The following is a 13,749-nucleotide window of genomic DNA, read 5'->3' on the forward strand; positions in this document are numbered from 1 at the left end:
AAGGGGTTAAGAGGATGTGGGGGGGAGGAACGCCATCACCTCCCCCCAGTGAGCGAAGGGTGGTCCATTAAAGGACTCCGGGGGGCGTGGCCCTGTCCGAAGCCTATGGAGGTGTGGGCCAAAGGCACGCCCCAGAGCGGTGACCCGGGGGAGCTCCTAGTCGACGTGCCTCGGCAGGAGACTCCCCCAATATAGTGTTAACCCTTCCCCGTGTCTCCAGCAAATGGGCTGGAGCCGGATAGTCGCTAGGACCAATGCCTAAGCCAATGCCTCTCATTCCTGAATTCAATAAAGTTGTGGCCTAATTCGCCCATTTAACCTTAAACTATGGTGTCTCATGTCTTTATTTATCCTGGTGGGGGGCGGGAACTCGCCACGCAAAGAGTTCTCTTTTGTTTTCTAGTTAGAATGTCAAAACATAGGCTGTATACCTGTGCAATATACTTGGCAAAGGAATCAAACTTTATTTAGGACATTGGTTTCTGGTAGTCATCGTTTTGGAATCCATTAACTGCATTCTCCAGTCCAATATATACCAGCAGAGAACCCATTTGTCAACTGTCAATCCTTATGTTGCAAATATGTATCAGCAGGCTTTGGGTGGGAAAACCCAAAGGATTGTAGAAGTATCCAAAAGACAACAAACCTGGGTGGCTTGGGGAAGACACAAAAACAGACCAATGAAGAACATGGTCAGTGGCTGGAATACACTGTTCATTATCCTCTCTGCTCTTCTCCTTTGCATCTTGGCACCACTCCACTCCCCCAGCCCTTGCACCTCCCAATTCTTTAAATTAGTGGTGACCAACCTTTTATGCCAGACTGAGCCCAATGGTAAATTTGGGATTTTGAGTGAGTGAGTGAGGTGGGCTCCTGGTGGTAGGGATGGTTCTTGACACAAAATAACTGCCATGAGCGGGTGTAGCTTGAAAAAAATGGGGGAATACTACTGTTCCTATATACGTATGTGGATTTATCCATATTTAATGTTTTCTTTTTCTAGATGTTAACATCCATTTCACTGAACAGGTGGGTGAGGCTGTTGAAGTCAAAGACTTGCAGACAACCTTCTAATACGACCTTTCCAAGTGTTTGCCTTACACCCCCTTTTCCTTTTTTGCTGTTGCTTCAGTCTGCGAGCCTGGGGTTAAAGACTGTCTTACCACTGATATTTGTAAGCTGCTCACAGAGACTTTTGTCAGTTGAAGAATGGGGTCAAAAAGCTCTAAATAAATAAACTTGGATGGTGATAGAGGGTTGTTCTCAGTGTCTAATTTGAATTTTCTCAAGATGTGGCAACAAGATGTTTTAATTAGGTCCACAGAGCATTTATATTGTTATGATATCGAAAAGGACTTCCAAAACCAACTATAAAATCCTTGTTTCTCCATTGGAAGTCACACTTCCCCTTGACTCCTTTTAATATTAAGCCTTGACCTGCTAAAACTGAAAGATTAAACCAGAAACATGGACCATATCAGAGGAGAGTCACTGAATGATCTACAAAACTTTTTTATTTCATGCACGTCACTGCTAAAGCCAAAAGGTAAACCAAAAGGTAAGGTGCTAATCATAGACCTCTGTAGAGCTCTCTTGGTTTTCTGAGAGCTATAAATTAGTAGCAGCCCCTGATTCCATTGGGAAATAGCCAAAGGATTGAGTTAAGGCTTTTGCTTTAAACACACCAAGATAAGAGACAAATTCTTATCTTACCATCAGACAAGCACTTGTTTAATTTGGCCAAATATCTATTGAAAGAGACTTATTGCAATTTCAATGCAGTTTGTGTGTCCTTGTACCCGCTGCAGAAATTTGCTGAGTGTAAAGAGTGCTCTTTTGTCTTCTTGCTCAAATAACAAAACAGGCTATCAAACTAGGCAAACTATTTAGTGAATGGACCAGACATTACATATGAAATTGGTCGGTGATATTCATCTTTTGGGGACACTTTCCCTCCATTTCCCACCCCAATCTATACCAGCCCAGAACTCATTCTTCAAGCGTCAATCCTTATGGAGCCATGAGAGAGGTGCCAGCAGACTTTGGGGGAACTGAAAGATTTGTAGACATAGCAAAACCTGGTTAACTTGGGGAAATATACAAAAACAGACCAATGAAGACTGAGCATGCTCAGTGGCCAGAGAACACTGTTTATTCAGGGAAGAGTGGGAAAGAGACAGTGGGAATGGAATGGAGTATCCTGCTCCATACAGTTTCAAAGGGACATAGTCATCCATTAAGAGAGCTATGGCTGAAAGTGGGGCATACATTGATAAAATACTCTGGGCTGTGAACTTGCTCTCTTCACTGACTAACCCTGTCTACTCTAACCCATCTTAACTTCCCACTTGCTCACCAGGTGCCTACAGGGCTGCACTGCTTTCAGAGGTGGGAAGGAGAGCAGCAGGAGAACAAAGCCCTTTGTGATCCTCCCCCCTTCTCCTTTGCGCCATGCTTTGTTGGAGCTGCAATCATGTACATGCACATACACACACCACCCTACCTCTCTCCATTTCTCTGTTGCTCACAGAACACACATATGACTTTCTCCCTCCCTTATAAAAGCCTACCCAGGCTTGCAGACAGTTGGAGAAACAATTAGGGCAACCATCTCAACTGCTTCTCCAACACTTTGGTCATTATGTAACAGGAACAAATGTTTTTGAAAAGTATATTGCCAATAATTGAAATCACAATTTTAAAAGATGGTTTGCAATGATTCTTTGTTTTATAGAATATATATAATAATATTATGTTACTAAGCAAATTTAACAAAATGGGGGGGGGACTTAAAAAGAAAAAAAGAAAAAAGATGGTTTGCAATGCACCCCCTTGTATTACCTCAGCTTTTCACTTTGCTTTCCAATCCTTCCCCTTATCTATCCTAATTTTAGCTGTCATTCCTGACTGAAAGTTAATCATATTGGAGAAATGCAAGAGGTGAACAGAACCCAGGTGTCTGAGTTCATTCTTTTAGGATTCACAGATCGTTCTGAAGTGGAGATACCCTTGTTTTTGCTCTTTCTACTAATCTACCTCCTAACAGTGATGGGAAATCTGGGTATGATTGTGTTAATCCAGACAGATCCCGTTTTGCAATCTCCAATGTACTTTTTCCTCAGCAACCTGTCCTTCATTGACATTTGCTATTCCTCCACTATCATTCCCAGGCTGTTGTGGGACCTCCTTACAAATAGGAAGGTGATTTCGTACAACGCATGTGCAACCCAGATGTGGTGCTTCACCCTCTATGCTACAACAGAGTGCTACCTTCTGGCTGCTATGGCTTATGACCGTTTTGTTGCCATCTGCAAACCACTGGTTTATCCTATTGCCATGACCAGAAATGTGTGTCTTCAGCTTGTGGCTGGGAGCTACCTGGTGGGACTTTTTATTGCCATTGTCCACACAAGTGGTGTCTTTAGGCTCTCCTTCTGTGGTCCCAATGAAATCAGCTCCTTCTACTGTGACATCCCTCCTTTGTTGCGGCTCTCCTGCTCAAACAACTATGTTTCCAAGGTTGTACTCTTCGTCCTTTCCACTTTTGTCGTGGTAGGGAATGCAATTATTGTTCTTATCTCCTATGGTTACATCATTTCCACCATTTTGAGGATGCGGTCATCCGCAGGCAGACAGAAGACGTTCTCAACCTGTGCTTCACACCTGACTGCCGTTGTACTGTATTACGGGTCCTTGACCTTCATGTATGTGCAGCCTGGAGGCATTGAGGCAGTGGAGCAAGACAAGATTGTGTCCGTCTTCTACACCATTGTGATCCCAATCGTGAACCCCGTCATCTACAGTCTGAGGAACGAGGAGGTGAAAAGAGCCCTGAAGAAAAGACTGAGTAAGAAAATCTTTCACCAGAGGCCACAGTAGCAAACATTCATGTGGTGTGGATTATTATGATTTTGCTCAGTCCTGCGCAATTGTCTGCCCTCTCACAACCTATCTATGGGTGATTGGAGCTGAGCCTAAATTTCTGAGATGTGATTTTTCTAAGGCAATTTCTGATACTCTTTTTCTTTTTTGAGTGGTATAAAAGCTTGGTGAAATAAATAAATAAATGACAAATCCAGGTAGGTTTGAAGCACTGGGTGGGTAGGTGTTGTGGTGGTGGTGGGGATGTTGGTCAGGCTGCCAGCACAATTAAAGGTAAAGGGGACCCCTGACCATTAGGTCCAGTCGTGACCAACTCTGGGGTTGCGGCGCTCATCTCGCTTTATTGGCCAAGGGAGCCGGCGTACAGCCTCCGGGTCATGTGGCCAGCATGACTAAGCCACTTCTGGCGAACCAGAGCAGCGCACGGAAATGCCGTTTACCTTCCTGCTGGAGTGGTACCTATTTATCTACTTGCACTTGACGTGCTTTCGAACTGCTAGTTTGGCAGGAGCAGGGACCGAGCAGCGGGAGCTCACCCCGTCACGGGGATTCGAACCGCCGACCTTCTGATCTAATTGGCAAATCCTAGGCTCTGTGGTTTAACCCACAGAGCCACCTGCGTCCTGCCAGCACAATTACTGCTTTCCAAATACTGGGCATTAATGGAGTATTGCTTCTGCTGTTCAGGGTGAAGAGAAAAGGGGTGATGCAGCCACAGTGGCAAAAGCATTGAATTGTCTCTGTGCTGAGGCATCAAAGCACTGAGCACCATGCCTGAGTCATCTTCTCCCTCTCCCTCTCCCTCTCTGGCACTGGCAGTGACACTTGGCATTGGGAAGGCATGTGAGCAGTGCCACGATGCCTGTGCTGCCTCATTGCCTGCTGCAATTGCTTTTGCCATTTCCAGTGGCAGCAATTTTAAAATTCTTTTTTTTAAAGAAGCTCTGCTGCTGCCACTGCTAATGGTGAGCCCCACTTCTGAGATACTGTGATCCCTGCCCCTGACAGTCCCTGCAGAAATTTAGTAAAATAGCCCACCAATTTGTCTATCCAGAAATATGGCGGAGAAATTTGAGAGGCTATTTGTGCACACTCCGATCCTATATATTGCATGTATTTTACTGTCTATACAACGCTATCAGTCTTCAACATCTGGCAGAATTTCAGGATGCAATCTGATTTATTTATTTTTTGAATAGCGAACCTTTTCATTTATTGCTCTTTTGGAATTTTGAGTTTGAGGACTGTTTTTGAGGAATAATTGTAAAGCAGGGATGGAAAATGCCCAGATATTATTGGACTACAACTCCCATTATCATTGATCATTGGCCATTCCAACTGTGGCTGTGGCTTGCTCCCACCACCACAATGAGAAGGATGGATTAGCTTTGACTGGAGGCATACCAATCTGGTCAGTGGTGCTGCTATTGCCAGCACCTCCCTCTGCCCCCTTTGACTGTGCACCATAGCTACACACAGGAGTGCTGACCTGGGCCCCAGGTTATGAGTGCCCAATGATGCCTGTGATGTAACATGACGTCATGATGTCACGACGGCATGACTTCATGTTGTGTTGGTGGCACAGCAGTGCTTCCGAGGCCTTGCGGACTCTCGGAGGTTACATCCGAGGCCTCATGAGACCTCCGATGAGATTTCCTGTTTCTACTGGAAGTCATGTTCAGATGCTGGCAGGGCCTTGGACATTGCTTCTGAGACCTCGCAGGGTCTCCGAGGTCACATCTGAGGCCTCGTGAGACTTACATGGAACAAACACAAGAAACAAACAACTAAGACTGCGGCCAAAATGGAGGGTGGAGGGTGCACTAGCCAACTAAGATAAAACACGGGCAACAAACAATGTCTACTTATTTATTTGCCGATTTACTGACTTTAAGGAAGGGAATGATTAATTGGCAAAGGACAGAGAAATGAACAGATAATAGGCTGGATACCAATAGGCACTGGATGGGAGAACAAGACAAAATAATTAATATAAATAACTACTAACGAATTAACCACTAATGTTAACGAAAGCTAAGCAGGGTACTACTGCAAATATTCACACATACACACATTCACACACATGACAAGATGAAGTGGAACACAGAACTGTAAAAACAACAACTAAAAAGCTTTAGATAAAAAACAAACTTTAACTCCTTGGATAGAGAAGAGAAGGTGGTTCTCAGTGTCATGCTCTATTTACGAAATGTATTCTATTTACTGTTTTGAATTTTCTCAGTATTTGACAACTCAGATTTTAATTAGGTCCACTGAGCTTGTATATTGTTATGGCATCTCAAAGGACTTCCAAAACTAACTATAAAATCCTTGTTTCTCCATTGGAAGTCAGAGTTCCCCTTGTTTCCTCTTTATATTTAGCCTCAACCATCTCAAACTGAAAGACTAAGCCAGGGAAATGGATCATATCAGAGGAGAACCACTGCAGGACCTGCAGATTTATTTATTCTTTTAACAACATGAACTTAACTGCAAAAGCCAGATTTCTGTGAGGCTGCTTTGCATGATTAACCCCTTGGCTTGGCAGATAACAAGAGGTAAGGTGCTGATCCTAGACCTTTGTAGACCTCTCTTCATTTTTCTGAGAGCTTTACATGAGTAGCAGCCCCTGATTCAGTTGATAAAAACCTGTTGGGAAATAGCCAAATGATTGTTAGGGTGTGTGTGTTTTTTTAACCAATTCTGCTTGTCCCATAACTAGAAAGCACATGTCTGAGTGGTTTTCCACTTGACCAATGCTTTCTAGGCATGGATCCAAGTGATTTTCCCCTTGCCTCACTCCTTTCCCAGGGAAAACCTGCTCTTTAGCTCTAAATCAGAACAAACAGTAATCAGCAGAAAACCTGATTGCCTTTTGCTCCAGCTGAGCACTAAAGTGGTTTTCCCCAGGGGAATTGCAGTGGGAGAAGAGGAGGTGTATATGGATAAGCTCCAAGTGGCGAACCAGGGGACAAATTCCTGTCTTGCTGTCAGACAGCACCTGTTTAAATGGCCAAAAGCCCATTGAAGAAAACTTACTGCCGTTCCAATGCAGCAACCCCAAGGTTTGTAGAAATACAAATAAATTTAAAAACCTAGGTGACTTGGGGGAAACCCCACAACAGCTCAATGAAGCATGTGGTCCATGGCCAGAGAACATTGTGTGCTCGAGTGGAGCAGGGAAGAGATCCTGGGAATGGAATGGACTATCTTCTACAAACCCCCTACAGCATTGCACTGCTCTCAGAGGTGCAAAGGAGAGTGGCAGACCCTCCAATGTCCCTATTTTCCAAATACGTCCTGGATTAGAGAAGTCGCCCCAGTTTCTGATTTGATCCCGCAGTGTCCCACTTTTCCTTAGGATGTCCCTATTTTCATTGTAGAAATGTTGGATGGTATGGAGTTATCTGACCCCTGAGCTGTCTGAAGGCAATCCTGTATAGGGAAGGGTTTTTGGTTTTTTTAATGTTTAATGTTTTGTTATTTCTTTATATATGTTGGAAGAAGCCCAGAGAGGCTGGGACAACCCAATAAGATGTGCAGGATAAAAATAGTAAAATTATCATTATGGAATGGGACATCCCTATTTTCATTGGACAAATGTTGGAGCGTGGGGAGGAGTCTCTTCTTTCCTTTGCACCTTTGATGTCAGAACTGCAAAGAAGAAGAGGAGGATTGCAACATGCTGCATTATTTGGATCTTCCTAACTGAACCTACTGCAGTAAAAGGAGAGAGCTAATTATACAGTGATAGTACACATGGCAGAGGCAGAGAGTTTGCTTTTCTTCCCTAGCCCATGTGCGTGTGACTTCCTGATACATATCATGTTGCAGCCAGCAAAAAAAGCCTTGAGGAAGGAACCTGATCTACCGAAAGACCTAGCAGAGGAACAAAGCGCACAGGATCATGCACTGGGCTCAGGCTAGCAGATGCATTGCATTCTGATTGCTGCTAACAAGATTGAATGTGGGAGGGGAATCTCACTTAAGGAGGACAGGGAGAGAACAAAGTAGCAAGCCACCTTTGGCTAAACAAATGGCAGGAAGGGATGGAGAGGGAATTCAATGTCTCACAAGCAAGGCTGACAATGCCCATCCATGACTCACCTTCTGTTGCTCACACATGCAGCTCAGCTAGATTGGTAAAGAAAAAGTGTTTTATATGCGTTGTATATGTGATATAGCACTGTGACTCCCGATGGCGCTGTGGAGTCCCGTCTTTCCCTACCAGATTTCCCTTTATGAGTTTACAATGTGTTTAACTGAATTGCTTTTTTGATGTGTCTAGATCCAGCCATGCAATCACCATGTACATACAGAAACACATGCCTATGCATACCTCCTTCCCTCTCTCAGTTGGCCCAAGAGTATTTCTCTGTCTCTCATAGAACTGAACACACCTCTCTCCCCCTTACAAAACCCTTCCCAGGGTAGCAGACAGGCAGAGAAGCAATCAGGGAAACCATCACAATTGCTTCTCTAAAACTAGAAGAAGAATCTCTTTAGGGCATTGCAAGCCCACCACCGCCTTCAACAATACACAGCCGGGCAGCAAAGTGATCCTTGTTTCTCCACTGGAAATTAGACTTCTCCTTGTTTCCTTTTAATTTTTAGTCCCAACCATCTAAAACTGAAAGATTAAGAAGGATTATATCAGAAGAGAATCACCACAGGATCTGCGGGAGTTTTTTACATCATGGACATACTGTACCTGAAAAAGCCAGAAGCCTTTGGGGCTGCTTTGCATGATTAATCCCTTGGATTGGCAAGTAACAAAAGGTAAGGTGCTCATCATAGACCTTGTTGAGCTCTGTTGGTTTTCAGATAGCTTTTCAAGAGCAGCAGGCACTGTTTCCATTGGTAGAAACCTATTGGGAAGTAGCCAGATGACAGATGACTGAGTCCCAAGAACACTAGAGGATCACGTGTTCCCCAGGCCTGTTCTATAGACTTGATATCATGACTGGAAAGGAAAGAAAGGGAGGAATTGATCAACTGTTTGGTATTCACTTTTATAAACAAGTTCAGGTCCACATTTTCCCCCAATATTCTAGGATGAGAAAAATTACGCATGGGGAGGAAATGGCCATGGAGAATTACACCACAACGACTGAGTTCATCCTTCGTGGACTGACAGATCAGCCAGAACTGAAGATTCCCCTCTTTGTGATCTTTCTAGGGATCTATGCTGTCAGCATCATGGGTAATCTAGGAATGATTGTTTTAATAGGAATTGACTCTCGACTTCACACGCCCATGTATTTTTTCCTTTGCTACCTGTCCTTTGTTGACTTCTGTTACTCCACCGTCATCACTCCCAAGATGCTGGTGAACTTTGTAGCTGATGCTAACATCATTTCATTCCATGGATGTGCAGCACAGTTCTACTTCTTTGGCTCATTTGCGGGCATCGAAGGTTTCCTTTTGGCGGTAATGGCATATGACAGGTACAATGCCATTTGCAACCCACTCCTCTACAAGGTGATTATGTCATGGAAAGTCTGCAGCTACTTAGTAATTGCTTCATTTCTAGCTGGATTTATAAATGCAGCAATTCACACTTATTTCACGTTCCAGCTGCACTTCTGTGATTCTAACATCATCAACCACTTCTTCTGTGACACGCCCCCTCTCCTCGCACTCTCTTGCACTGACATACACATCAACCTGATCATCATTTTTGTCTTTGCCAGTTTTAATGAATTAAGCTGCCTCATCACAATTCTCATTTCCTACATCTATATCCTCTCTGCCATCTTACGGATCAGCTCCTCAGAAGGGAGACGCAGAGCTTTCTCTACGTGCACTTCCCACTTACTGGCAGTCACCATATTCTTTGGAACGATCCTGTTCATGTATTTGAGACCCAGCTCCAGCCACTCTATGGACCAGGACAAAATAGTCTCTGTCTTCTACACTGTGGTGATTCCCATGCTGAACCCACTGATCTACAGCCTGAGGAACAGGGAGGTAAAGGATGCTCTGAGAAAAGCTGTGCGTAGGAAAGCCGTGTTTTAACATGTTGCCTACTGGAAGACTATCAATGTGTGCTTTGGGCGTGTCAACTGGCTTTAGCATAATTTTATAAATGTATTGTTAAATGTAAATGTTATCAGTTGATTTTTACCCAGTACTGTTTAGCTCATATTTTCATTATGTTGGGAAGAACAGACTGTTTGGGGTAGAGCTGCAGCTCAGTGGAAGAGCATTTGCATTGCCTGCAGAAGGTCCTCTGGTTCAATCACGAGCATCTCTAAGTAGGCTGGGAGAGACCCCAGTCTGAAACCCAGGAGAGTCCCTGCCAGTCAATGTAAATAATATTGATCTAGATTGATTAATGATCTGATTCAGTATAAGCCAGCTTCTTATATCCCTAACTTCATTACAGTGGTACCTTGGGTTACATATGCTTCAGGTTTCATACGCTTTAGGTTGCAGACTCCGCTAACCCAGAAATAGTACCTTGGGTTAAGAACTTTGCTTCAGGATGAGAACAGAAATCGCACCACGGTGGCACGGCAGCAGCAGGACTCCCCATTAGCTAAAGTGGTACCTCAGGTTAAGAACCATTTTAGGTTAAGAACGGACCTCCAGAACGAATTAAGTACGTAACCAGAGGTACCACTGTATAATGGAACCTAAAGGTAAAGGTAAAGGGACCCCTGACCATTAGGTCCAGTCGTGACCGACTCTGGGGTTGCAGCGCTCATCTCGCTTTATTGGCCGAGGGAGCCGGCGTACAGCTTCTGGGTCATGTGGCCAGCATGACTAAGCCGCTTCTGGCGAACCAGAGCAGCTCACGGAAACGCCGTTTACCTTCCCGCAGGAGCAGTACCTGTTGATCTACTTGCACTTTGACGTGCTTTCGAACTGCTAGATTGGCAGGAGCAGGGACTGAGCAACGGGAACTCACCCCGTCGTGGGGATTTGAACCGCCAACCTTCTGATCAGCAAGTCCTAGGCTCTGTGGTTTAACCCACAGCGCCACCCACGTCCCTTATAATGGAACCTAATGACTTGTAATTCAGCCAGGTATCCAGATTGCACAGAAATAACTTATGGGGACCTAGAGTCAACTAAGTTCTACTCAGAGTAGACTTATTGAAATTTATGAACCTAAGTTAGTAATGTGTATTAACTCAGGACTACTCTGAGTAGGGCTAGCATTGAATGCCACCCCTAGGCTTGGATCCTAATTTCCTTTCTTTCAACAGGAGCTTTCTCTGAGTGAAGTTCCATCAGCAGCAACAGAGAAGGTGATTTCTGCCATTTCCCCATGCAGTCACTTCCCCCCCTGGAAACCTACTCAGGAGGGTTCTGGATCCTTCCAGAACAGTGTGAGGGGCTTCAATGGGAGGGTGTAATTGGCCAAAAAAACCCCCCAACCCTGCAACCCTGCACCTCTTTCTTTTGATCCTTCAGCCAGTCAAAAGCCCTACATGAATGAAAGGAGCCCTTCTGTCTGCATTTAATTCATTTGCTGAATTAAAATATGCTGAATAATTTATTACAGGCCAATGTAGTATCCTCTGGGTGTTGTTGAACTATATTTCCAATTTGCCACAGCCAGCATAATCAATAATCAGGAATAATAGGAGCTGCAGTCCAACAATGTTTGGAGGGCACCAAGGTGATTACCCCTGAAGTCATCCCCAAAGAAATATCAAATTGAAATCCAAACTATTTAAAGGTTTCATAAAGATGATCTATTTTCTCAATTCTAGAAATATAATTAAAATATTTTTGGATAAAGCACTATTGTATTATTCCCCCCCCCCCATGTTATCAATTTCCAGATCTAACATGACCTTCAGTGGAAACTAAATAGTAGCAGAATTTATTTTATAATTATAATTATTTCATAAAATTTATATGCCGCTTGATTGTAGAAAAAGCCTCAAAGTGGTTTACAAAAAGATAAATTTAGCAGAGCAAGATGAATTAAAGATGCAACACAGACTGTATTCACATGTGATGCCACGTTAGGGATGCTCACTGGAAGTTTTCTGGTGTAAAATTGTACTCCACACTGTAGGGCCTTGTGAGGTTTTGGTGAGTTAGTCTTGAGAATGTGGGGACAAGAGGGGGAAATGTAATTCATTTGCACAAAACACCTGGTTTATTCAATAAAATACCTTACACTGAATGTATGACAAATATACATACTGCACAGAAAAAAGTATCCCTTGGTACAATGCTACACCATTTTATCATTCTGCTGGTAGGCCTGGAATACATAATGTATTATGAAAACACACAGGGGATCCTGCCCATTTAGGTTGCTGTTGCAGACATCAGACGAAAGATGGAGCTCTGAGAAAAGGAAGGAAAAGAAGATGTTGTTTTCCATTGTGAATGTAAGCCTGTTCAGGGTGATTCAGAGCTCCTTCAGACCAATAAATGTCCTTTAAAAAAACCCATGATGCTCAGCAGTCAAATATTTGGCAACTCAAATCCAATTCAGAAATATCCCTCATGTGAAGAGTGGGGTCATGCTGACTAGCCCACCTGGAGATTGCATGAACCAACTACCTCCTCCCCATCTGAGCATTTGCAGGAGAAAGCATTCCCACATACCACTGTATGGAATCATACATATATTAAAGGTTCTCCCCTTGTAGACGTTTGCACTGTACAGGCCAATGTTAGAGTGTAGGCACATGGCAGGTGCAAGGCCTGTCAAAGCAGGCCCAGTCTCTTATGCACCGGCCCAATGTGTGAGGGATACTTTTGAACAGAACTTCAGTATGGAGGAAACTGAGCTAACAGGATCTTCTTACCCTCTTTGAAATATAGACTTACAAAGCCACTGGGGCCTGGGTGGCGCTGTGGTCGAAACCACCAAGCCTCTTGGACTTGTCGATCGGAAGGTCGGTGGTTCGAATCCCCGCAACAGAGTGAGCTCCCACTGCTCTGTCCCAGCTCCTGCCAACCTAGCAGTTTGAAAGCACGTCAGTGCAAGTAGATAAATAGGTACCACTGCAGTGGGAAGGTAAACAGCTTCCTAGCAGTGGTTTAATCATGCTGGCCACATGACCCGGAAAGCTGTCTGTGGACAAACGCCAGCTCCCTCGGTCTGAAAGCGAGATGAGCGCCGCAACCCCATAGTCACCTTTGACTGGACTTAACTGTCCAGAGGTCCTTTACCTTTACTTTACAAAGCCACTGTAACATATGTAACAAAAGGTGAACAAAAGGTGAATCACTGTAGGATTAAAAACTTTACTGGACAGTATCAATGTCATTCTTGGGTATTGGCTCAGTTTTATTTCTACTGTAATCACTTTGTAGTTTAACAACCAATCAATTGCTGTTGTGAAACTCCTGCACATCTTTGTCCTTTTATTCTAGTAAATTAAGACAGATATTGGGGTCTTAGGGGAGGGGTAGCACCTCTGGTGGGGGGCACGTCATGCTCCTTCTGGGGTAGTTTATCCACCTTTGATCCCCACCCTGCATTTGGCTCTCACCTGTAGCTTCCAGAAGCTGTCAGCATGCAACAGCATGCAACACAACCTGGGAAATTGCTTCAATTGGCCGGCTAAACCAGGTGAGGATAGCCAATGGGTCTTAAACCCTCAGTGTGTTAGGGACTAGTCTGTCCCCTGTAGGTGAAGAGTGAAGCCCTGTAGGCTCCAGTGGATTGAGTGGACGAGACCAATAGTGGGTCCAATGGTCAAGAAGGCGGTTTCTGCACATGGTGTAGAGGCATATGGGGCTCATCAACCTGGGAAGGCTGCCCATCTAGGGGAAGGAAAACTCTGATCCTAAACCTCTGCTGCCTTGTGGAATATTTTCCGGCTAAAGTAAACCCTACATAAATCTGGAGTGGAGTCCCTAAGGTGGTTGGAAAGTGCCTTGTATGCC

The 13,749-nt window shown here is 44.2% G+C and overlaps 2 protein-coding genes and 1 pseudogene across 2 annotated transcripts; 2 read left to right on the forward strand and 1 right to left on the reverse strand.

Annotated features, from left to right (window-relative positions):
• Positions 1 to 13,749, reverse strand: part of LOC128418782 (olfactory receptor 1019-like) — a 36,195-nt pseudogene that overhangs the window by 20,150 nt on the left and 2,296 nt on the right.
• On the forward strand, positions 2,932 to 3,879 carry LOC128418794 (olfactory receptor 8U9-like). The gene has a single exon (XM_053398849.1). It carries the CDS (start codon positions 2,932 to 2,934, stop codon positions 3,877 to 3,879), a length of 948 nt encoding a protein of 315 aa, XP_053254824.1.
• On the forward strand, positions 8,938 to 9,900 carry LOC128418788 (olfactory receptor 1020-like). The gene has a single exon (XM_053398838.1). The coding sequence runs from the start codon at positions 8,938 to 8,940 to the stop codon at positions 9,898 to 9,900; it is 963 nt and encodes a 320-aa protein (XP_053254813.1).

The sequence above is a fragment of the Podarcis raffonei genome, chromosome 1 (genome assembly GCF_027172205.1).
Source record: "Podarcis raffonei isolate rPodRaf1 chromosome 1, rPodRaf1.pri, whole genome shotgun sequence".
NCBI classification, from domain to species: domain Eukaryota; kingdom Metazoa; phylum Chordata; class Lepidosauria; order Squamata; family Lacertidae; genus Podarcis; species Podarcis raffonei.

Bases quoted from the DNA above. Each gene is read 5' to 3' on its own strand.
- LOC128418794 (XM_053398849.1), top strand. From the start codon at position 2,932: ATGCAAGAGGTGAACAGAACCCAGGTGTCTGAGTTCATTCTTTTAGGA.
- LOC128418788 (XM_053398838.1), top strand. From the start codon at position 8,938: ATGAGAAAAATTACGCATGGGGAGGAAATGGCCATGGAGAATTACACC.